Source organism: Spermophilus citellus, assembly GCF_964194105.1.
Source record: "Spermophilus citellus genome assembly, chromosome: 9".
Taxonomy (NCBI): Eukaryota; Metazoa; Chordata; class Mammalia; order Rodentia; family Sciuridae; genus Spermophilus; species Spermophilus citellus.
In genome coordinates, this window is record NC_138191.1 from 134,587,993 (window position 1) to 134,613,725 (window position 25,733).

General features: G+C 55.1%; 1 protein-coding gene across 2 annotated transcripts in view; it reads right to left on the reverse strand.

The window, feature by feature from the left end:
- CAMTA1 (calmodulin binding transcription activator 1) overlaps positions 1-25,733 on the reverse strand; it is a 693,838-nt gene that overhangs the window by 99,095 nt on the left and 569,010 nt on the right. For both annotated transcript variants that reach the window (XM_081306647.1, XM_081306646.1), the window contains one exon: positions 3,365-3,518. In XM_081306647.1, the coding sequence (XP_081162773.1) occupies positions 3,365-3,518 (154 nt within the window). The remainder of the gene's footprint in view (positions 1-3,364; positions 3,519-25,733) is intronic.

Here is a 25,733-nt window from a genome sequence, read left to right on the forward strand (position 1 = left end):
ATGTGAGAGGGAAGTATGCTTCTGTTTTATTTAAGCCACTGTTATTTTGGTATTTTCCCTAGCAGCCAGATCTATATTCTAACTACTATGGAAGGGGTTACAGAGGACAGGAAGGATCTTTGGAAACATATCGGGAATTCTATCAGACATCTTAATTTGGGGGGTGGGTACTGGGGATTGAACCCAGGGGCACTCAACCACTGAGCCACATCTCTTTTATTTAGACACAGGTTCTCACTGAGTTGCTTTGCTGAGGCTGGCTTTGAACTTGTGATCCTCCTGTCTCAGCCCTGAGCTGCTGGGATTACAGGCGTGCAGCTCTGTGCTCAGCTCAATTTTTTTTTCTGTGTGTGTTTATCTGGAGAGGCATTCCTCAGACTGTAGGTTGAAGAGAAGGCCCCTTCTGCCCAAAGGGCATGGTTGCAAGAATCAAAGTGGCACCCTCAGAACCAATCTGCCTCAGGAACATGTATCTTCGATACCTGAGATAGGAGACCTGAGCTCCATCTCACGACAGGTGAGACAGGGCCTCGGATCTGCGTTTCCCTTTCCCGCCGATAAGCACAACATTTTGATTAAGGCACTGACAATTCTGCTGTCGGGCAGAGAAATTTGGAAACATCAGGAAATCCAACTGTGAAGTCTTTGAAGGACTGTGATTTATGTGAAGATGTGATGAAGCTAATGTGCTTGGCTGCGACGTTGGGTGGCACTCCGGATCCTGGAACCAAATCTGATGGCTTCTTGGCTCTCGGCACACCTGTGCTCTCCCAAACACGGCTAGCTGGTGCCCTCTGCGTGCTCCAGGCCTGATCGGCATCTAAAGTGTTTCCGGGAGCCGTGTTTCCCGGGCTACGTCTCTCTGTAAGTGGAGCCCGGCGCAGGCAAGCTCTGAGCCACGCTGCCGCTCTGCCCCCCGCCCCCGAGACCTGAGAGCGGAGCATTATTGGATTTGGGGGGAGTTTGCTGTCGTTTTACATAATTTCCGTGATGCACTGCAGGTTTCTGAGCAGGCACTCAGCCCCTCCAGCTAAGTGTCCCAGGCCAACACAGGTCTGGCTTTCACCTCCTGGAGTCCGCGGAGCCCAAGTCCCCCACCCAGCCCGGAGGTGGCGCTCCTGTAGGTGGAGGTGCCAGGGAAAATGGTGAGGGGGTGGCCTGAGGAGAAGCACTGTCAGTGGAGGAGAGAGATGTCTGGGAGGCCCAGGCCGGGGCTGCGGCCACCTTCTCAGGGGAGGCTCCTCTTGGAAGCATGTCTTGGCGGGTCCCTGCTCCTGCACTCCTGGGCCTGTTGCTGGGCCAGCGGCTGCTCCTGGCTGTGAGATGGGCCTTTCTCTGCTGAAGGGGCCCTAATGCGCAGTGGGATCTGACAGGAGTCGCTCCTGCTGAAGAACAGGGGAAAGGACAGCAGGCCCGGAGAGGACGGGGCACAGCTGCCATCTCCAACAGTGGACACTGAGGATTTGGACAAGGGGCAGAAGCACCTGACTCTGGCCATCCTGAAGCACCTGCAGTGACTCCAACTCCCAGGAAATGGGAGGGAGGAGGAACCCTTGTCCTTGGTCATGGGACCCAAGCCAGGAGCTGAGTGAGCCCTGTCCAGCTGGTTGGAAGCAGCTGGTCTGGGGACAGAGGCCCCTGGACTCTTGGCCTTTGAGGAGGGGGAACTGGAGAGCAGAGAGGGTGGTGAGGTCACCCGTGAGGCAGCCTCAGAGCCAGGACCAGGGCCCAGCTGCCTCCCCAGCTCTGGCTCTCCCTGCTGCCCTGGCCAGGTGGCCCCAGAGCCCACCACGAGCAGTCCCTGCTCTGGCCCAGAAGCAAGGGTGAGCAGGCCAGGGTGGGGAGGGGCAGAGTCCCACACCCAGGGCTAGCCTGCACCCCTCAATGCTATATCAGAATTGGGGGGCAGGCCCTCTGGTGCCAGGCCCACTGGTCTGGCCTTGGGAAGGTGTCCCTGGGTGGCCTCAGCTCCAGGGCCTTTGTTGCTCAGGGCCCTGCTCACAGTCCATGGTTCCTTCTGTGAGCCCCGTGAGCCCAGTGCTGTGCGAGAGCAGGCGCTCCCGGGAGTTCTCTGTGGAGCTTCCCGAGCCTCGCCATGCTCTGCAGCAGGAGGAAGAGGCCGGCGGCCACTCTGGCTCATCACGATGGGGGCTGATTTCATACAGACGTCTCCCCTGGGGGTCTTGAGGAGGCCCCCACGCTGGGTGCATGTGTGAGGGGCCTATAAGAAGGGGCTGTATGGGCTGAGCTCTAAAAGTGAGTGGGTGGGAGGCCAGTGAAGACAGGAGGGCAGCAAGGAGACCGACCTCAAGAGGCCCTGGGGCCACCTGGTTCCAGGTTCCAGGCAGCAGCACTGAGGCCAGACGGGCCGGATCCCCCGACTTGGGGGCACTTGGCTCAGAGGATGGCATGAGAAGAAGTTTGGTGTTTGCCGAGCTAGAAGGCCTCTCTTCCCGTGGAGGACCCTTTGTCCCTCCTGCCCCTCATCCCCAGCCTTGAGGCTGGGGGGGCGGTGTGTGAGCCTCCAGGGGACTCAGAACGAGCTGATCACTGCAGGTGGCCCCAGCCTTAGCTCGGATCTCCAAGGAAGGGACACCTTAGTGGCTCTGCTGTATGTGGTACCTGACAATCTGCTGTATGTGGTGCCTGACAAGGTAGCCCTGGTTTGGAGAGACCCACAGATGGGCTCTCTCAGGTCCTGAAGGGACCAGCCTTGGCCTGAGCCTGGGTGATGGACAACCCTGCACCCTGGGGCCCCTGTTGGCACCAGCCGACTCCGCGCTCCTCTCAGGCTGGCAGCCCTGGGTCTGTTCTTGCAGAGCCCAGCTGTCAGGGGCTGGAGTGGCATTAAGAGCCCTGTAGTGGCCAGGAGCTGTGGCCCACAGAAGCAAGGGACAGCTGAGCCTCAGCCTCCTGGACTCACTGTGATTTGCACTCAGTGATTCGCACCTGACGGCTTCAGAAAGCTTTGCTTTGCTGACAAAATGGAATCCAGCTCCATCACCATCAAGGGTTCCCCACCCAGTCTGAGCTGAGGCAGCCCTGGGTCCAGGTCCTCCCCTCCCTGGCCTCCCTGCTTCCTGTCTGGGCATGGAGACACAGGCCCAGGGCATGCTTGGCCTGTTGCTTCGTGTCTCTAAGCCTTACGTCGGTCGTATGGACCTGACATGTGCCTGGGAGTCACAGAGGAGGCTCCTGAGGATCAAGCGGATGTAGGGACATGAGGGAGCTTTGTGAAAGCCAGGTTCCCAGCAGCGCCATCATCTGAGCAAGACGGGGCTCCGTGGCTGGGACCCCATGGCCGCTGGGGGTCCTCCCCGGCCCCGCCTGGATGGCACTGGCTGGTCCCCGTGTGGCTACTCACACATGGGCTTCAGCTGCCCGATGAGCTCTTCCTTCGTCCATTTTGCCCACTCCTTCTTGTCGGTGTTGATGGAGCAGAGGATGGGGCCGCAGGGCTTCCCGCAGTCCTCGATGGCCGGCACGTTCAGGTAGTGCACCAGGACGATGTCGGGGTTCTGGGGGGAGAGCACAGAGACGGGCAGCATGCGGGCGGCACAGAGGATGTCCAGGGCAGGCGGCGCCCCAGGCCCCCAGAGGTGCAGGCAGGGACTGTCCCCACCCCAGGCTTGCTCGACTTGGGCACACTGATGCCAGGAACTGGGTGATCCTCTGTTGGGGAGTGTCCTGGGTACTGTGGGAAGGTAGTGACCTCCAGGGCCTCTACCACCCCCTGCCATTAAACTCCTCCTTTGTCTACTGTGACAACAGGAATAGTCTTCAGACATTGCCCAGTGTCCCCTGGTGCCGCTGACCTCCACACCAGCAGGCAAGCATGTGACCAAGGACCCCATCTGTGAGGTCGGCTGTATCCCTGCCCAGCCCCCTTTAGCAGCTGCCCCACTGTCCCTCGTCCCCGCTCTGTGTTCAACGCCTGCATTCTCATCACAGCTTGCTGGACCTCCCCACCCAGGTGCCATCCTGCCCTTCTTCCCCGGGGGGAAGGAGCTGTAGGCCTGGGGCCCCTGTTTCTCAGGGCTGGGTCCTCTCCCTGCACCCAGCTCCACCCATACTCTCCATTGTGGCCTCCCCCAGGAGGGTCTTAGGGATACCTCCTTAGAAGCCCGTTTGGGGCTTAAAAATGGAAGACCCCCTGGTCAGGCTGAAGACCTTGAGGACACCGCTGGTCCCCACGTGGTTCTATTTAAGAGGGTCAGCCTCTCCCCAGTGAATTCGATCTGAACACCCTTCGTCCCTTCTGCCCACCACTATTTCTGATGGTTACACGCCAAGGGGCCTTTGTGGGGCAGCGGCTTTGCTGCAATGAGCACGGGGCCTTGGGGCCTTTCCACACCATCCCCCCAACTGGGAAAGTGAGGCCATTGAGCCTGGTGCACGCCTGTAATTCCAGCAGCTCAAGAGACTGAGGCAGGGGGATCGCAAGTTCAAGGCCAGCCTCAACAACTTAGTGAGGCCCTGAGCAACTTAGCAAGATCCTATTGCAAAACAAAACAAAACAAAGAAAAGGCAGCTGTCAGGCTGTTTATTCAGCCTGTGAATTTGTTGAAAACAATCACATCACTCCACAGATGCACCTGGACACACCTGGAAAGAAATGGCTGGGCCCTTTGACCCAAACCTGCAGGCATTTCTTGAGCTATTTTTTTTTCTTGTACGATTCTAAGGAAACTAATGAGAATATACAGAGATCCCACGAGAAAGTACAGAACACACTGTGTGGAAGCCCCTCCCATGCCGGCCCCGGCCCGGGCCCCAGCTTTCCCAGCTGAGGTTTAAGCACCAGAGTGGGATGGGCAGGGCCCAGGCATGGAGAAGCCAAGTCTGCACCTGCTTTTTTGGATGTGGTCAGAGCAAAAGCACAAAATGAATATGTGAATCAATCAAGCCATTAATAAATAAAGACTCATGACTACACCAGGACCGGTGTGAGAATGTAGACGGGAGGAATTTAAAAAGATTTCCAATAAGGGTTGGAAATAGTTTTTTTCTTGCCAACGCTCAGTTAACCAGGAAATTAAATCAACGCCAAGGGGAGCCCCTCGTTTGTGGCAGCTTTGCTGGATTGCGGGACTCGCGCTCCTTAATAATAGTGATAATCCCTGACGTCGGCCCAGGACTTGCTTCTTTTCAAAGCACTTTCCAGCCATTATCCAGCTAGCCAGGGAGGCGGGCTGAGCAGGGCGGGCACCCTCTGTCTGGAGACAAGCGCGGCGAAGCTTGCCCAAAGCCCAGGGCCTGGTGAGGGACGGGCCTGGGCGGGAAGCCAGGGTTCCGACTCCAAGTTCCAGACCTGCCAAGACATCTGGTGGCCTCTTTTTGTTTGGCCCAAATGCCTTCCCACCTCCCGTCTCACTTTATCCTTGCAATATGCCCAAGAGGCGGGTGGGCTGGGCAGATCTGCCATGCCCATCACACAGATGAAGCAAGGGTCCTGGTCCTGCCCTCTCCCTGCAGAGCAGCATGCTGGCCTCCCGGGCTGGGGCCGGGCTCCTACTTGAGCTTGCCTGGCCCGGCAGCAGTGTCAGCTGCTGAGTGGGGTGAGGCAGGATCAAAGGGCTGCAGGGGCCAGCAGGCTACCTGGGGCTTCCTCTGATCTCAGTCTCTGGACCAGGAGCCTGGCCCCGCAGGAGGGAGCTGGCAGGTCAGCCCCGTGGAGATGAAAGGCTGCAGCCTCCGACCCACAGCCTTTCTGAGTGGAGCACAGCCTGGGCGCCTGGGAAGGGCTGCGGGGGCGGGGGGGGGGGCAAGGGGAGGTGCAGGCAGGGGCTGTGCCGACAAGGCCTTGCTTGCTAAGGAATCAAAGCCCACGCCCTGAAGTTCCTGCTGTGTCTGGAAGCTCTGAAGTCTGCCTGAAGGGCCAGTCTCTACCTACCCTCTGAGGACAGGGTCAGCATCCCCCCTCCTCCAGGAAGCCTTCCCCTCTGCCTCCCCCGCCTCACCACCCCCAGGCATGATGGCAACTCATGCTCTACACATCTGCTTCATCTCCAGACCTCAGGGACGAGCCCCTGGGGACCCCAGCATCTGGTGATGTTGCACTCAGGTTTTGAGGATTGAAACAAAGCTGAATGGTGACCTCTGGTCTTTCTGCCTCCCAGGCTGGGGTCTCTGGACGTTTGGGTCCATGAAGGATAGGGAAGCGCTTCTGAACGGGAGGCCCTGTCTAGACAACTGCAAAGCACGGCTGGCTCCCAACCTTCTTTAGGTGCGGATCCTCTCTGAGAACCCATGAGGGCTGTGGGTGCCCCACCCTGTCCCTGACGAGCACCCCCGGGCACCTCACCCTCCAGGCTTCACAGATCTAGTGGTGGTGGTGGTGAGGACCCCACATTGGTGACCACTGGCTTCCAGCTTCTAGATCTGCTGCCCTCCAGTCCACAGGAGCCAGACTGTGGTCCCCTCGGGTCCCCCTCAGCCTTCCTTTCTGGTTGCTTCAAAGCAATGAGCAGGAAGTCCCAGCCCGTGAGGGTGAAGGAGACTGGGTCTGGGTCAGGTGGGAGCAGGCTGCACTGGACTCCTGTGGTTCTGTCTTTGACCCAGGTGACACCTCCCCATCCCCCTGACCCCTACCCCCTGCGTCCTGTGCTGGGGCTCCCCAGGTGGCGTGTTGATGGTGGACCTCTCCTGGTTTGGGGCTGGCTTTAGGTCCTCACCAGCCTGGGGGCCACAGCTCCCCTCGCAGAGCCTCCAGCCAGGGAGCACAAGATGAGGACTCAGTCCATGGCAGCCTGGAGGGCCGGACCCCTACCAGAGCTGGGGACAGAAAGGAGATTGGGTGGCAAAGACCAGATGAGAGAGAAAGGGGTGCAGCAGACATATGGGCTGGCAGCTGACCTCTCCAGCCTTAGCGCCTGTTCTTTAGCATGGCCTTAACCTTGTTGGGAGGTGAGGCAGGTGAGGACCTGACCCCCAGCCAGCACTCATGTTTAAGGCCACCAACGTGGCCTGCTAAATGGGTGTTCCGTAATCTGTAACGGGTTTGAGACAGAGGTGGGAGAGGGGTTCTAGTGTGCAGGGAGAAGCTGAGCAGGTCCTCCAAGCTAAGCCTACCCAGGGTGTGTGTAACACTTCCTGGGGTCAGCTGGGGGCGCAGCGCAAGCTCTTCACTGGAGACCCTCTAAGGGGACTCAAATTTTAGCCCTGGGGCTCTCGCGTCCTCCTCTTGGACACTCCTGGGGTGGATGCTTGGTGGCTGGAGGCCAGGTGGGGTCCCAAAACCCCAGCCCTGTCTCCTCTGCCACCACCAGAGAGGAGGAGGTCCAGAGCCAGCCAGCACCCTTGCTGTGGAGGAAGCAGGACAACAACCCAAGAAGTGGTTAAAAATGCAAAAAGACCTTGGTTTTGATAAAGAAAAATGCAGCTGCAACATCTGTTTGACTCTTGTTTGCAGCTTCATCAACGCTAAGTGGTCAATAAATCAGAGTGGCATGGCGTTCCGTTTCTTCTGTGGCTCAGTCATTAATCTCGTGCCAGTTCTCATGAAAAATGAAGGAGAGAGGCCGTGTGATAGTGGAAATGTATACATTACCCACAAAGTCATAATGGCATGTAATAGTGCCACACACCTCCCCACTTGCCGTGGGGGTGCGGGGGTGGCCCGTGTGCCACCAGCTGGAAGGAGGGAGGTGAGCAAGTAAATCAGCGTCGTTGGTGCCACAAGTCCCTTGTATTATTGCATTTGTCATATTAGCGCCATTTACGCAGATTCCGTACGCCCCATGAGCCTGGTCTTAAGAGGCACAGCCTTCCCTGTACCTGGGTGCTTCATAAACAACGAGGGTAGAAGCCCATAAAACAGGAGTGCAAAGCTGGCAGAAAGAAGGGCAGGATTTATTAGGGAATGAATAAATGATGATAGGAGGCAGTTCGGGGCTGGGGGTGTCACCTGGCTGCAAGGCAGAGAAAAATCCTCTTGCCCAAGCTCCAGCTGCCCCGGGCAGCTTGCCACCTGTTCTCTCTGTCCTGGGTAAAGGTATGAGGTGGGGGCTGATGGCCCTACCAGAAAGGAAGCTGGTCCCCAAGCCCCTGGAGGGGGAATTCCATTCCCCTCTGTCCTCCACTGAGGACCTCCTGGAGGGCCTGAGGGCCTGGAGCTGAGACCCGGAGGGTGGAAGGAAATGGAGAACTCTACTTCCCAAGAAGGGCCAGAGTGGGTGGCACCTGCGGCTCAGGTCTCCTGGGGTCACTGGGCTCTGGAGGCTGCTGTCTCCTCGGATCTTTGCCCTGCAGTCCAGACAGCAGGACACACAGATGGGGGAAGGTCCTCCTGGGCTCTGCCATCTCTGTGGGTGGGCTGGGTGCTGCTCTAGGCACAAGACGGGACAGGAGTGTGTCTGTTCCTTGAGCACACACCTTCCACTGGGGACCTCTGTTTCCAAAGATGGCTTTCTGAAGCCAGCTGTGTGCTGGGCCTCAGCTACGGCCACATGTGTGTGTCCTGGTTCAGTCACTCCCGTCTCCTGAGGATGCAGTTTGCTATTTCTACCCCTGTTCACAGAGAGGAGAGTGTTGGAGGGGTGGAGACTCCTGTTGCTCAAACCAGCCTGCACTCAGATCCTGGATCTCCTCACCCCTACTCTGCCCAGACCCCGGGGCCCTGGGACTTGGTGGGAGGAGGACTGTGCACGCAGCCTCAGGATCTGGGGCAGCAACAGCCCGATTAATAGCAGCACGGTGCAAAATTGGTTCAGGGAACTGGCCAGATGGTGCAGAGGACGAAGCTGTGAACACAGGGCCGGGCGGCTGGAAGGGTCCTGCCAGGCAGGCGAGCTCCTTGGGGGAGGCCAAGGCTGCAGACACCCTGTCTCCATATCAAGGAGCCACAGGGGCGCATAGGGGAGGTAGAGGGATGGCTACATGAGTTCCTAGGGACATGAGTTCCGAGGGACAGACCAGGTCCTCAAAGTCAGGGACAGTTACAGCAAAAAGAGGGAAGGCAGGGAGCAGGAACTAAGAAGGTGGCCTGGGGCCCCCAGGAATAGGCAGGGCCAGTGGTCAACTGTATTTTAGCTGGGCCCAGGGACCCCCACTGCAGTCCAGGTATTGTACGGTTCCTCACCCGTGCCCAGCAGGGCCTGGGGGGCTAGGAGTGATGCCCAGCAAGAGGCTTGGGGAGTCTGCATGGGGGCAGAGGTTGCTGACCAGGGGATCCCCAAGGCCCTTTGAAAGGGCTGCCCTCATCAAGCGAGTGCGCCTGGCAGCGGGCGTCTGGGGCCGGCAGCCCTCCCCGCCTGGAAGGGAGGCTGGGAGACTTAATTAGTTAATGTGGGTAAAGTGGTCTGAAGATGGAAAACCCTGGGTAATTGCTGAGTGCTGCTGCTGTTGTTATTACACAATTACCAGAATTTTCCAGTCATGGGAATCTAGTTAAACAATTTCCACCTGGTGCAGGGTTCCGGGACCCATGCTGGCAGAGGGGTTGGCTGGCTCTGCTCCTTCGGTCTGAAGGTGAGGAGGAGAGATACCAGTGGGGCAGACCATGCCCAGCCCAGTCCTGGCTGGCTCTGGGTGTTCAGAGAATGCAGGGTGCGGGGTGATTTGTCATCGTCTGTGAGCAGATCAGATAAAGGGGCAAGGGTTGCCAGAGTTTCCTGCCCATCTGGACTTTTCAGAAGCCTCTGAGAAGGTTCTATCCAAAGGTTCCTAGCAGGTGAAGCCGTTCTGGAACGAGGCTTCTCGGGAGCTATGGTGCAGCGAGACCTGCCTCCCCGGGGCTCCTGCGGGGTGCAGATGTGCAGAGCATTTCTGAATGGACAGATGGAGACCACCGGACTCACACTGGCTTGGGGCCAGGCCTCGGCTTATCTAAAATCATTACAAGTGATCTGGGAGAAGGGTTGTCCAATTACATCTCCATGTTTGCAGATGATGCTAAACTTCTGCAGGTATTGAAGGATCTCATGGGGTCACTTTGATGGGTAGATGAGTGACAGATGGCTCCTGGTGGTGGAGAGCAAGGCAGCAGCTGGGGAAGGGTTAAATAAATTGCCCATGGAGGCCTTGGTGACCCAGCTGGAGGACCCCAGTGGTTCACAGAGGCTCCTGGTCCAGAGTTGCCAGGACCAGCACAGGCCCCGTTTGGCAAGGTAGGCATGACCTGGGTCTTGGAAAGGAAATGACGAAGGCTGCCTTTATCACAGAGCTTATCTGCAATGGCGAGAGTGGGGTCTGTAGGCGTGGGCAGCCTCAAGCAGGGAGGACCTCTCTGTCCAGCAAGACAAAGGCTAAAAGGGTCCCAAAGTGCTTTTCCCTCCAGCTCCCCAAATCCTAAGAATGAGAGTGTCCCTGCACCCTGGAGCTCACGGAGGTCATGCTACCACAAATCAACTACATGGAGGGACACTAAATGTGTTGCTAAGGGAAACAGGGCTGAAACGTACCAAGAGGTTTTTTTGTTTTGTTTTGTTTTTTAAACTGGTGGCATTAGTTCCTGGGTGGCTGATCCATAAGGAGTTAGGAAAGGAGATCAGGAAATGGGAGAGCTTGGGGGTTGACCTGAACCCAGGTGTCACCGTGATACTTGGTGCCCCGCAGGGAGGGATCCAGGCTGGAAGTGTCAGCTGGGTGCTGTGTCCACCCATCCATCTCGTGCTTGCTAGGGTTTTGCTGAGATGCAGGCTGGTGCCCTGCGGTTGGCAGAGTCTGAGCTTGGATGAGATTGTTGGTCTGTGTCCTGTGTGTCTTCTGCTCTCACCTTGAACTAATTTTTGATTTATTAGAGATCACCACAAGAGTTGCTCCCACGAGCCTTGGGACAAGAAGCCATGGATCTTTTCCAGAGACAAAGAGAACTCCTAGCAAGCAGAGCCAGAGGCCAAGGCCACCCATGTGCCTGGTGGTCAGGATTCAGAGGGCTGCAGACCCTGCTCCTCTGACCTCCCTCCCTCCCAATCCACAGGGTACACTAGCCTCAAAGGGACCTGCCTCTCATGTCCTCTCCTGTCTCTCCCACTCTCTCCAAGGACATGTACCTCAAGCCTGCTCCTGGGACAGATCTGTGCCCCATTAGGCAGTGAATCAGCCCCATCTGATGACAATGGTACCAGTCATCCAGGAGTCTCTGAGGGCCGATGTGCTCTGAGCCTTCCTGTCCATCTGCTCGCCATAGCTGCTCTGGAGGAGGCTGGGCATGTGGCACCACCCGCTGCACAGAGAAGTGCCACGTGATGCCTAATGGCCTCGTGGTTGATGGGAGGCAGAGCTAGATGAGGCTCAAATGCATTTGGCGTTCTTTTGACAAAAGTACTGAAATTTTCTTTAGGGAAACAATCATTTCTGCCACTCAGTCTAGGGCTGGCCACTCAGAGCCCGGCTTTCTCTGGGCCATGGTGATTGCTCAGGGACAGAACCCCTGGGAGTAATCAGAGCTGGTCCTTGGTGTTTTGCCGGAGCCACAGGAGGACACGGATGGCCTTTCCTGCTGGACTTGAACTGGGGAGGATGAACCCTATCACTCCCAGAAGCTGTCTCTTGCCAACACATGCAGCCCAAGGGGGAAAGCCATGGAGGAGGCAGGGCTGAGGGCAGGGGCACTAAGCCTCGATGCCAGTGACTGAATCCCTGAGCTGGTCGTACCTGAATCTGGCACACTGCAAGACTTTGCAGGGATTGGACCCTCCAAGTTTCCTTTTACCCTAAAGTCAGTTCAAGTTGAGATTTCTGTTGCACTCACAAAGAGCCCTAACTCTGAATTTAGACCAGATGTCTTCTTTTTGTTAAGCCAACAATGTCCTTCACTGTACAATTCAGGCTGTCTAGAAGGTAGGTGACAGCCGACACCACTACCACCCCCATTGGGATTATGGGGAACTCCCATTTCTTTACACCTGCATGCTCCAGGTGCTGAGTGCTAAGTCCTATAGGATTTAGCTCCTTTAATTCTTATGACAACCCCATAAGGTAGGACTGGTTGTGATCACCTCTACTGCAACAACTTAGCTCACCAAAGTCCCACCCCGCTGGACACAGGTCTATCCTATGCTGAACAAGCAGTGCACCCAGCCGGTCTGCACTGGCGTCTGGGTTCTGCTACTTTCTCGCTGTGGGCTTTGGGCAAGCACTTCTCTGTGCCTTGGTTTTCTCACCTATAAAGTGGGGATACTAATCGTGCCTACTTTCTGAGGTGGTTGTGAAGGGGAAGTGAGATCAGACCGTGCCTGATGTACAGTAAGCTACTGCCGGGTACCAGCATCACCGACCTCTCCAACTACCACTGCCTCATCGCCCAACATGGCCATAAAGTGTCCCATAGAACCTCAGTGTGGATCCAGACCAAAATGACTCAGCCTTTGCTCACTTGGGAGAGCAGTTCTTGAAGGCAGAAGCCAGTAGCAGCAGGGTGACACAATTCTTGGTCAACACCAAGGAAGTGTCCTTATCTCCAGTGAATGCACAGGCCCTCAGAGAGCTTCCGATGGGCCACACCCCAGTCACTCTTGTCCAATCATGAAAACAGGGTCTCAGAGACAATTCTTGGCTCTCTTTCTTAATATGCTTGAAGAAATCAAAACTATATTTCCTAGAGAGATTCTATGAATCTTTGTGGATCCAAAGAGATTACCGTGGCACCCCAACCCTGCCGTATCCTGTGGTTAACGGGATCCTTTGGGTCACTTGGGCTCATTTCTAGCCCTCATCTGGATGCAACTGACATGGAGTGACTCCCAGGCCCTTGAGGAACCCCAGGCCTTCCCTGGGGACCTCTGCTTCCCTCTCCCTGGGATGCTTATGCATTTAAATGTGTGCACGAAAGACCCTTGAGGACCCTGCAAACCACAGGCCTTTTCTTCTAAAGATCCATAAAACCAGGAGGAAGCTTAGGGATCCTCCAGGTCACTTTGTCCCTGCACTTCCATTTTCAGTTGGACAAACAGAGCCAAGAGAGGCTAGGACTTGCCCCATGTCACCCAGTGGACAGGGAGAAGATGACAGGGAACCCACCAACCCTCTCCTGGCCTCCTACCCCCCCCCCCACTGATGTTCAGAACTGCCCAGCAGCAATGGCTACTCTTGCCTTGCTTTGTAGAGAGGCGATGGAGAAGGTCAGAGCTGGCTGTTGCTTGCCAAAGTGACACTGGGAACAAGGCTGGCTTCCCCGACGCTGGCCTCCTTCACAGCCTCAACTGAGAACAAGCCCCCGGTGGGAGGTTGATGGGGGGCTGGAAGGGCCCTGGCATCCTCCTGGTGGGCAGGTATTCTAAGCTGGGAAGTCTAGGAGACTGGGACCTAGCAACCCACTGCTCTGGGGGAGCCCCTGGGGAGCCCCTCCACTAAATCCTGTTGAAGACAGGAACACCCAGCTCTCGCTTGACTGACAAATGGGCCCCCTGCGAGGCGGCAGAGGATGGATGGAGCCCGGCCATCAAGCAGCTGTAGGATTTTTATGCTCTGGTAACTGTAACAGTGAGGTTCCAGCAATTGTTTTGGAGGGAATCATGATTAAATTGGGCTGTATGTTTTTTTAATGTGTTCCCCAGTTCCCCTTTAATACCTTGGTAGGACAAGATAAATTGTAATCACTGAAGTAATTGTGGCCCTCAACAGTTACGTCTTGAAAGAGTGACTGGGGGTTAACAAAGCCTCTGCAGGGCAAGGTTTGGATTAGAAAATACAGTTTTTCTTTTTGTTATTTTCTTTTTAAATCCCTCTTTATCTTCTCCCTTTCTCCGGTGGCTCCTGGAGCTCGCTGATAACCTGGAGGCCTCCTTGGGTAATAATGGGACCCGCTGTGTTAAGGACACAGGAGAATCTGGGGCCACCCTTTGCAGAGCCGCTGCAGCAGGCCCGCCGCTCCCCAGAGCCTGCACCTGCAGGCAACGCCAGCTTGTCCCTCAGCCAGGGACCTCGATGGCCTGAATACCAACATAGATTCAGGTCCCATCTTTGCTGCCAAGTCCTGAAACCACAGGCAGGGGCCCAGCCAAGGGGGCTACCCTGACCCGCCCTCTGCAACAGCAGAGTGAGTCCCTCAATCCTTGCACGACCTCTGCCTTGCAATGTCCCTTTTCTGGTGGATGCTGAGGCCACCACTGGGACGGGTGTCTGGCCTGCAGGGAGCTGATGACCCTGCTGGAGCCACCGTCTTCGATGGTGTGATAGAAAGACCTGGCCTCTCCAGCTGCCTTGGGGCATCTGCAGGCATCACCCTGAGACCAACACCTGCATCTGCCAGCAGGGGCAGCACCGAGCCACAGAGCCCCCAGCTGGCCACGACTCCAGGGTGCTGCTAATGCCTGCAGAGCCCAGGGAAGGGAAGAGGAAGCAAGGGGACAGCAAGGAGTTTTCTCTCAGTCTCTGAGGCTACTGCCCAGTCTGGCCCGCACTGCCTTGTCCCTGGGCCTTGGCCCCAGGCCTCCTGACTGGTTCCTACTGGACTCTCGGAGTCGTCTTCCAAGTCCCAGCTTGGCTGGTGCCGTCCATTGCTGACCTCCATGGCTCTAATTTCCTGTGAACACAACGCCACTCCTGACACCAATGGCCTCCCAAGTCAGGTCAATACGCTGTCCGTCTATACCTCCCCCATGCTCTTCTCACATCCCCCGTCTCCAAAATCAGGACCATTTGGCGGCTCTGCCACAGCTTTGCCCACTCTGCTCCCAAGGCCTGGAATCCCTCCATGTTCCACCTACTTCCCACCCAGCTCCAACACACACACACACACACACACACACACACACACGCACACACGCACGCACTGTCCTCACAGCCCTCCTCCTTCTCCCAACCAATGAGAAGTGCCTTCGCCCAGAGGCCAAAGAGGCCCTTTCAGCGGGTTCAGCAATGGCAAGCCCTGACTCTTCTCCCTCAACTTTGGGCTGCGGTCCATCTCCCTCCTCCACCCCCCAGCTTCCTGAGAGCAGAGTCTCAGTCGGAAGGAAGCTCACTGCCTGTAGACAGGTGTCTACCCCTGCCCTGGGGCAGTGGTGAATGGACTGTTCAGCCTGGACCACTTGCAGGGAGCCCCTGTGCTGGGGCTGGATGCCGTGTTAGGAGGAGAGCAAGTGTACCCGCCAGTGGGAGGCACTACTCTCCCTGTCCACCCACCTCCTCACCCCACCTCCTCCCCCATTGCTGGGCAGGGTGAATGGTGCTGCAGGGCCTTCTGGGTGGGTACTTCAGCGAGTTGAGTTTCCTGGGGTTCTCCTTGTAACCTAATTTCTGCTGGTTTCTTCTGTGGGAGCAGGGGCCTACCAGGATGATTCCTGTCATACAAAACCCCACTCTTCATCTTGGCCCTTGAAATTTTTTACTAAACCACGGTGGCTGGTGGCTGGTGGCTGGTAGATGGCGGGTGGCAGATAGCATTAAGCTCTGCCAGGGTCTCGGAATCTCACAGCAGAATTCTGGGTTGCTATCACTAATTGATCATCACTGGGGTGAGAGAACAAGACACGGTCATCATGTCAGCGTGTGTGCGCGCACACACACACACACACACACACACACACACACCCTCTTGGCTGGGAGACCCACAGCTCTCTCCCCTGTTTGTTTTTAAGTTTCACCGCGGCTGCCTTGAAGCTGAGAAAACAGACGCTGGGCTGAGGGCCTTGGCACCAGCCCAGGGTAACTGGGACACCCATGTTTGCAAAGAAAGCATTTGTGAAGTGTGAAGAAATCCGAACAGTGCTGTTCAAAAACTGTGTTTAAATTTCACTCAAAATGTTCTATTTTGTGTAGGGGGTAGAGTCCCTTTGGAAAAAACACTTGCTGGCATTCGCAAATCTCTGTTGCTATGGAGCTGTTAAGACGTTAGCTACCCAGGATGGCCATTAATTCTGGTGGTCGTAGGTAAATCGGGCCAGCAGCTCCTTTGGAGAGAGCTGACGGGAAAGGGGTACTTACAGGGAAAGCTGAAAAGTGCCATCAGGGGGAGGAGGTCAGGCGATTTCCCTAGCTGTCCCTGGGCTTCCCTTGCTGTCCGGGAGACAGGGCACCGTGCTGGGAGATGCTTTGGCTGACGGGAGAGGCCAGTGGGGGGCTCCCAGCTCACCCAGTTGCCAGTGGGCTGCCCTGGGTGTAATTCTCAGTGGCTTAGAGACCGTTTTCTCCTCCTCGGATGGCACGCACGGTTCACTCCCCCACGTGTCCCTTCACTCATTCACTGGTCTATTCAGCAGGTGTCTCAAGAGCCAGGACATGCCGTGGACTGGCCTAGGATCCAGGTCTGCAGTGATGAGGACTGAATCTCTCCCTCAAAGGGACAAACTGATGAAGAAGCTGATGGTTCTGGATAATGTGAGATGCCAGGAGCATTAAAAGACAGGTTGATGGAGATGAAGGGTGCAGAGGGGTCAGGATGAATTCAGGTGGCTCTGGGAGGCCTCTGGGGAGGGGACCTGGAGTGGAGTCTGGAATGAGAGGGAAAAGCCAGCTTTGGGGAGACCTGGGAGGAAAGTGCAGGCACAGGGAACTGGGATAAAGATCTGAGGACAGACCCAGGCCATCACAAAATGGCCAGGTGAGCAAGGGGCAGGGCTGATAAGGGCCAGTGTCCAAGATGGTGGCTCTGCGTCTATCTTGGGGGCTGGGTTATTATTTGTTGAATAAGTGAAACGGTCCAGGGACACATCAATGTTGAATGAGCTGCCACATTGCATTAAAGATTCATTCTCTCCTTGGAAGGAAAACCTCCCCATGTTGAGATTCAATCACCAGGAAGGGCCCACACCACTGCCAAGAAGCACAAGACCCACCGGTTAGGGAGGAAGTCACCCAAGTTTCCATGTTTAAGGCTTGTTCTGAAAGAACAATCTGTTTGGTTGGCTATTTGTTGAATGAAGGCTTAAAGGATGTGTTCTGATGAAGTCAGCTGCTTTCAGTAGCAGATACTAATTTTGGAATTAAAATAAGAAACAGTACACCAATCTGTTATCTTTCCTGCAGCCAGACGACGGAAAGCACTTGGACACGAAGCCAGACCTTGGTTCCAATCTCACCTGGGCCACTTAAAGGCTGTGTGATCTCAGGCAAGTGACTTAATGCCTCTTGGCCTCATCTCCTCAATAGCACAAGGGACCATCATGTCAGATGATGTCAGGGTCATTGCAGGATTAAGAGAGAGAATATGGCGGGTGCCCAACACAGTTCCCATTGATTAAGGAGTTAAAGAACATGCCAACCTCTCCCCCAGCTCTTCCCACAACCTCCGGGGCCACGACATGAAAGGTCAAGTCCAGTTCTACCGTGCCCTAGTTTGGTTTGCCTTTAGAGGTCTAGACCCAAGTTTGGTCGTGACTACAAAAGTCACATGAGGTCACCCAGGGGAGACTCCCGGCTCTGTCCTTGGCACCTTTACTCTGGAGGCACAGGGGAGCCAAAACCGGGCAGAGATGACTTGGTGCCAGGAATTTTGCAACTGACCATGGCCAATTGAAAATCAAAGTGACCTTCTCAGAAGAGATGGTCCCTACCCCTGCCCCGCCCCGGTGCACACAGACTTCTCCATCCTTCTCAGCAAACTTCCAGAAGGGTCAGCACTGCGCTTGGCATGCCCATCCCCCACTCCCCCTCATTTGACTGCGTGCCCGAGATGGAGTGTGTCGAGCAGTCTGCTGGGCAGAGCCACCGACAGGAAGTTAAGTTTTTCGTTTCTTATGAGCTTAGCGGAGTCTCTGTGGTGCAGGGCTGCCAGGACAAGGTTCACTGGGGCTCCCCGCAGTTTTGATATTGGAGGTGGGTGCTGAAGCCTCCCTCGCCTCCTTCTCAGGCTCACACCCGGCTTAGCAAGTGTCTCAGCAGCCAACGGGAAATTCCTGGCATCTGGGGCTGCAGCTCCTGGTGAAAATTCTGTGGATGCTGACAGGTGACAGGGACAAGATTAAAAAAACAGGTGGCTGTGGACAGTCACTGTGAAGTGGAAGGGCTTCAGGGCTCCTGGCACCCACTGAGGGGACCCTCCCAGAGTTCTTGATGCTCTGGGACCAGCAGCTCCTGTCCTAGGGTAGCTTCCCTCGAGTCACCCTGGGAGGGGGGCTCCTGGCCTTGCTCCATCCCTGTCCCCCTTCCTCCTGGGCTACAGCCCCCAGTCAGGACCCTGGCCCCTCTCCACTCCTGGCCCCTGCCCTTCCCATCAATAGAGGGAATTTTGACCCTCCGGCTTTCCCTAGTTCTCTCTCTCCTAGCTCCACCTTCTGCACTCCATCTGTCCTGCACCTGTCCTCAGGGTTGCCTCCTCTGACACCTTTTCCCAGCTGCTCTTGTCAAAGGATCATTTGGCTGCATCTGAACTGTCCGGTTCCGTTTCTCAGAGTGAAGCCTTTGCATCTCTCTGACCTCCTCCTGAATTGAGTTGGTTCCCCAGCTAAGAATCAGCTGATCTCAGCCCTTGCCAAGGCTGGGCTCTCAATCATACCTTATCTGTTCAGCCCCAGGCCTTTCCCCACCTCTCTCCCCCAGTCTCCTCCCTCCTTTCTACCCACATCTTTGGGACACCTGCTCTGTGAGTGCTGGTGTAGGTACTGGAAGGTTAAGAATGGCCCTGCACTCCAAATGCAGTCTGTCTCCCAGGGAGACGTCTCTCGATATTCTTCAGAAGTCAAGTCCTGTGAGAGAAGCAGGGAGAGGGGTGCAGGGCAAGGCCTGGCTCTTTTTCTCCAACTTCTGATCACATCTAGTTGGTGAGCCATCCTCCCCCATCCCCTCCCTCAGGGAGAAAGGCATCAAGGGAAATCCTGGAGGCAAGCCAGGCTGCAACAAGGTTTCCCAACATCACGTCTATAGAGACTTGCAGCTGGATGATCCCCGTTGTGGAGGGCTGTGCTTTGTAGCATCCTAGAGCATCTGTGGCCTCTACTGCCAAATGCCAGTGGCATGCTCAAATGGTGACAACAAAAAAACACCTCCACAAATCGCCAAACATCTCCTGTGGAGTAAAATTGTCTCTGAGAATTCCACAGTGGCCCCAGATCCTGCTCGTTCTCCTGGTAACATATTGTCCAACTTTCAGGACTCAAGCAATGGGAAAGAGTAAGATGGTCCTTAGAACTTGAAGGGCTGGGTTAATTTGGGGGTTCGTTTTCTTGCTACTTCTGGCCTCCTGCACACAATTTCTTTGAATGTGTTCAGGTTAATCATCGTGCTCTGTGGCGTTTTGCTGGATGATTTTGTGCTGTCTGTGCAGCCTGTGTTCCCCACCAAACCCATTCCTCCCTGTGTGGCCACCAGCCTCGGGGCAGGGTGAGTGAGCCTGATTTGGCAGGTGTCCCGCTCACAGGGGTCACTCAGAAGTGAGTATGTGACCCGGTTCTGGCTAGGAAGGCAAGAGAAGTGTTCAGGCTTCCAGGAGAGGGTTCTTCCACTGGCAGGAGCACAGGATGTCTCATCCCTTCCCTCCTGTGACACTGACATGCATAATGGGACCTGAGCCTGCTGCAGTCACCTGGCTCTCAGCAGGAGCTTGAAACCACCCTGATGATGGCAGAACAGAGTTGGAAAAAAAAAAGTTGGGACCTTGGGGACATGGCCCAGCCTCTGCATCCACGGCAGTCTGCAGCTCTCTGTGCAGGAGACATGGCCAATTCCATGTTGCTGACATGGGGCTGAGTTGGGTTTTCCCTCCCTAGAGCAGGAACTCGGCCACGGCATTGTTCAGCAGTGATGGCGGAGGGCAGAGGGCGAGAAGGTGGATGACAGTGTACCTCCTAACCGCTGGACCTCACAGTCACCGCTTCCGGCTTTCCTGCCTCATGCAGGGTCAGCTAGGAAGCTGGCTGCCCTGGCAGGGAGCAGCACAGGCCCGCTGTGTCCTGGCCCTGGATTCCTCAACATTTCTGTTTGGGATGCAAATTTCCTGATCAAATTTGAAAGAATCCCTCATTTCCCTTGCCTTTCTCTAGCCCAACATCAGTGGAAAATACTCTAAAAGCCAGGTGTGGGTGGTGCACCCCTGTAACCCCAATGGCTAGGGAAGCTGAGACAGGAGAATCACGAGTTCAAATCCAGCCTCAGCAAAGGCAAAGCACTAAGCAACTCAGTGAGCCCCTGTCTCCAAATAAAATTCACAATAGGGCTGGGATGTGGCTCAGTGGCTGAGTGCCCTTGAATTTAGTCCCCCACTCCCACCACAAAAAAAAAAAAAAAAAAGAAAGAAAGAAAGGAAATACTCTTTAAAAAATTCTTTTCCTGGAAAAAATGGATGACTCTAAATTGCAACTCAAATAACATAACAGTTTTCAAACTGCCACTTGAAATTGAGCTGAGCTAACCTAATTCAATGTCAAAGGAACAGGATGTATTTTAATTCTCTCATTCTCATAATGGGAGAGGAAACTGGTTCCATGGGAGGTAAACCCCCTAATCCACAAGGTTTCAGTGTAAATGACAACGCTCAGCTGGAGCTGACGAGGAGAGGGGCACTTGGTCCTGTTTGATGGTGCTTCCTGATGTGTGGCCTTTTACTGTCGTCATAAAAGGCAGTAAATTAAGAAGGCACTGCAAAACACCAGCAGAACTGGCTGGGATCAACCACAGGAGCCACATTTCCAGCCAGAACCCTGAAAATGAGGGAGACGTAAATGGCCTCAAGTTAGTCTTTGGAGCTGAGGCTTCTGGCTGGGGAGAAATCAGGTGTTTCTTGTAAATGTGCAGAGTTGCATGAAAAGAGAAGGCCCAGAATTGGGAGAAGAGGGCCTTCCACTCCTGGACGGTGGTCCCTTCCCCGAGGAGGAGACCTGCTGAGGCTTGTCCTAGGGTGGAATCTGGTCTGGCTTGGGAGGTCACATCGTCCCATTAACCATGAGCTAACATTTTCCTGAGTCCTACGTGCCGGCCCTGGGGTTGTGGAGATGGCACAGGAGAGAGTCCCTGTCCTTAGGGCCTAGGTGGACAAGACGGATGGTGTGGTGATCTAGCAGTCTGGTATGATCAGACCCTCCGAGGTGACCCTGAAGGGTGGTGGTAAGGACCCTGCTGCTGCTGGAGGAATGGCCAGCTGCCATGGGAGGACTTGGAAACAGACCCAAGTCCACCTGAACGCCTATGGTGTGCATGGAGCAGGGCTGAATTCCTGCCTAAACACTGCTAAGAAGAGCTGGTGTCCACCCGTGCCAGGCCCTGGACTGTACCCTCTAAGTGGCTCCCTGCATTCATTTTTCCCTGGGACCTTATTACAACCAGCTCCACTGGAGAGCTGAGAAAGGGGCCCGGAGAAGTTAGGGAACCTGCTAATGGTGACCGTTTCATTTTATATGTGCTGGCATTTGAACTTGGAATAATCTCCTTGTGCTCTGAGCTGGGCTTTGTCACTGGATGCATGAATGGTTGATTTCTGACTCTACATCAATCATTATTTGGGACTGGAGAGTAAATTCTTGGGAGGAACATGAATCCTAGGTTTCTGGTGTGTGACCAGGGTCCTCAGGGTGACCTACCATTGAGACATTTACAATCTCTCTGTGTCCTCTCTTGGGTGTCTAAATGTCAGATTAGCAGGAAAAGATGCCACTCTGCCAGCTTTGAGGCCTCATTTACTTTGTTGATGTAAAGCGGTGCCCCATTATCTGTGGGCATATGTTCCAAGACCCCCGTTGATGCCGGAAACTGCAGATCATACCACAGTGCCCCAGACATTCTATGTTTCCCCTAGGCCACATGGTACCAAAGCTCATTGGTTCTTCCACGTTTTTTGCCCTGATACCTCCTTTGCCTCACTACTCCAGCACGTCGGGGCCGTTACCAAGTAAAACAAGGATTATCTGAACACAAGCCCTGTGATGCCGAGAAAAGGTGGCTACTGAGTGACCAACAGGCTTGCATCACATGCTGCGCTGGGCGAGGGGGTGATTCACAGGATAGCACAAGATTTCATCACAACACTCGGAAGAGCAGGCAACTTAAAACTTACAAATTGTCTACCTGGGGAATTTTGTGTTTAACATTTTGGACCCTAGTTGACCATGGGTCATTAAAAGCAGAAAGTGAAACTGGTGAAAAGAGATAACTGTACTGGCCAGAACTTGTGGCCGAGAACACAGGTCCTCCAGGAGTTTCTCCAAGCTCCTGAAGTCTTATGATCTGTCCCTGGGTTGCAGGAAGGACCCCTTGAGCCAGTCTGGGCAGAGGATATCTATACTTTCCAAGTCTGAACAGAAGGGCTTGAGAAACCCTGAGCTTTTCTGCTGTCTCACCCGATTCTGTCACCCCTTTGCACTCTGTCATCTCTTGTCCCACTGGAACTGGTGCTGAGCCCTCCTGATGTCTGAGGACAGAATCAAGGGACTCCTTGGCTCTGCCCACAGACACATCAGTCATCTTGATCTCAGGTCACTGCCAGGCTCCAGCAGCCTCTGGGCTGGAAACAAGGTCAAGGTCACCAAAACAGGGCCGGTTCTCTGGGCTCCCAGCAGTCTCCCTTCCCCCACAGGAAGGGCCACTGCGGACAGAAGGAGCCATGGAGACACACTTTACCCCGAGAACCCAGCCCTCCAGGTCTTAGGGGAAAACATCACTGCAGGTAACACCCAGGCAATGGCAAGACTTATTTGGAAGACAGATTTATAATAAACAGCCTTATTTTATAGAGCCCCACATATTTGCACAAAAACGAGCCCTTCCTATAACTTGCTGCATCTATCTCCCTGCTGTCACTGAGTGTATCTGTCTATTTTATTACTTTATTTTCCAGTTCCTCTGGTTTCTGAGCTCACCTCTCGACTCATTTCCACTGCAGCTGTCACTCTGGTGGGGCCCCGTCCTCCCCTCCCCTTCGCACTTCTTCCTGGGTCTCCTGCGCCCCCCGTGACAGCTCACACAGGGACTTGGCCCCCCAGGGCTCGCTTTCCTCTCCTCTAGGATCCTAGGGAGTGCCAGGAATGGCCACTGGAGGAGGACCCGCCCTAACCTTTTCCAGTCCCTCCCAGGGACAGCCTTCCTTTTTCAGCACTCTGGACAGCTCCCGTGGCGGCCATTTCTGGAGGCTGGCCTTGGCCTCTGACTTGGAGGCCTGGGCTGCTGGGGGTGGCCCGCCCCGTCTCTTAGCATTTCTAGCATTATGAAGTAAACCCCAAGTGGTTTCTCACCTCCATCGCTACCCAGACACAGGCTCAATAATAGAGTGAGCTGTGTATGAAAAAAAGGAGCGATTTTAATTTCAAAGTTCTGCTGACACTCCTCCCGTGCTCTCCAGGTTTGTATAAACAGAACGCCCTGCTGGAAATATCACTTTGAATTCCGTTTGTGCAGTTGTGCCTCTAATAGGCTGGTGTTTTGGTTTCTCTCAGCAATGTGAGCCTTTGTGTTTTAATATTCAGAGGCACAAGGAAGCAAGAAAATTATAGCTGGGAAGCCCGGGCTTGGTTCTTCATCATCAAGTTAAATTTGGCTGAATGGAGGGAAAATATCCTTTTTAAAAGGGTGGTAAATGGGAATAATAATCTCTTACATTTACAAAACACTGGGTATTTCAAAGCCCTCTCACATTCATTATCCTGTTAGATTTCCATGGCGATCCTGTTCAGAACACCCCACAAATCACTACTGTAGGTGCCGGATGTGAATGGCAGGCTTCAGGAGGCTCCCTGGCAGACGGAGAAGCCAAGGCTCAGGGAGAGTAAACGACTAGTTCCAGATCACCCCAAGGTAGCAAAGCTGGGAAGGGACGGCCGAGGCCAGGAGGTGGCATTGCCTTCTCCCCTGTACCCCCTCTCCCCACCTTACACCTCTTCTCCCATCAAACAAATTCTCCAAACCAAGTGGCCCAGAGAACTCCTTGAGGGGCCCTATGCCTTTTATGAGGGGCCCTATGCCTTTTAGGAGAATTAAAGCCCAAAGCAAAAGGTGGTACCCCCAAACAGTAAAAGTCATCAGTGAGCTCCGGCCGCGTGCTGAGGGTGCCCAGTCCCTTGTGTGCCTCCTCTCATGTGGCCCTCTGAACCCCTCTGAAAACACCTTCAGTCCTGCTTCACAGGTAAACAAGTCAGCGTGTGGAGTATCCCAGTGAGTCGGTGTGAGGGCCACATCACACTTGAGCAGCCTGCTCCAAGTGTGGGGGACAAGGCCTGGTCAGCATGATCCTGGTCATCATGCCGTATGCTGCCTGTTCTTCTCCAACGGCAGCTCTTAGCATCAGCCAGAGGTGGGCTTGGGTGGGGGATGAGGCTGCTTTGCCCTTCTTGACAGCAGCCTTGTTCTCTGCCTCCTGTCAGCTGGTCCTGGGACAGGGACCAGAGCCCTGAGGGTCTGCCATCCTAAGCCCTGAGGCTTTCCCATGCTGGGCACTGCCCTGACCCTTGGGGCTGGGAGTCAGGGCTCAGAATCCTGTGCACAGCCCAGGCACTTGTATGGAGGAGTGAGTCAGTGAATGGGCGAATGAGTGACAGACAGATGTAGAAAGGGTCCGACTCTCAGGGGTATAAGGTGGGTCTATGCAGCAGGCAGGATGTTTAACACTTGTCTGGCTCAAAGCCCTGATCCTGAAGGGAAGAACACCCCCCGGCCCCCCCAGACCCCCCCACTGGCCCCCAGCATCATAGGAGGCTCCTGACAGGAAAGGCCAAGAGATGCAGGTGGAGCTGGGGCTTCTGGAGGTCAAGGTGAGGGAGTGGGATGGGAGAATCAGGAGCCAGAGGCGCCCAGGGCGGGTGAAGCTGATTTGATGTTCATGGTCTAGGCTGGGCCAGGCGGGTTGATGGCAGATTGTTCCGGGCTTTGTCTCTGGGGGTGGTGTCATTTATAGGTTCTTGAAATTTGTTACTGTTGATAACAGTGACGAGCCATAAACATCCCCAAGTGAGGAGTGTTAATAACACAGGAGGCGTTTTTTAAGTGGTGGCTTTGGGGATCCTCCGGCCTGTCAGCACCAGCGGACTGGCTGTTGTTACTGTCATATATCTGGAAAGTTATTCCGGGAAGGTCGCGCGGTGACTCGATTGTCATTACATACAAAATATTTCAATTTTCCAGAATAGAGTCGGTTCTGGCATCAATGAATCTTCGTCTCTTCTCCTTTTTATGTCTCCCTGTTTGTCTCTGGAGTCTGGTTTGTGTGAGCAGGAGATGGACATAAATAGGTAGCTCAGGCTGGAGGGATGCTCCCTGCCAGGACTGTGACAAGGGAGGGGGCTGGGGACCAGGGACGAGCGCTCGAGTCTCTCTGGGGGACAGAGACAGAGGGGCCAGCTCAGGGCTCTGAAAAATGTCCCTCCCACCCACCCTGACCCTGTCTGTCCAGTCCAGTCAAACTGTCCCCGGAGACTTTGGCCTCGGGCTTCTGCTGACACCCTAATTTCTCCTGTTGAAATCACCTCTGACACCCACCCTCGGGGGCCATCTTGCTCCCACCCATCTCTCTCCTCTGACGGAGCCTGTGCAGTGGGGTGACCCATCTGTCACTCACTCACATGCTGTCCTGTGCCATGCTCCCCTTCCCTGCTTGGTGGGGTTGGGGGAGGGCAGCTTAAATCTCATTCTGTTAAATTTGTCCTTAATTTGTCATCACCTCCTTATGGACAAGGACCGTGCCACATATGCCTCTGCAGGTCCTGTAGGGGCCTGCTGCTGCTCCTGTGCCTTATGCGTCCTGTCCTTCATAACCTGGATAGGTGTCCCCCCAGTTCTCTAACCCTCTGCTCTGGCTTCCCCTGTGGGGGCCACCCTGGGCTGGGCGGAGTCCCTTCCTGGGCTGATCATCACTTGAGCGCCCACCGGCCCCGAGGGACCCCCTCCCTACCTCTGCTCAACCCTGCTCACTCCCAGGCATGGGGCTGACCTGGAGTAAA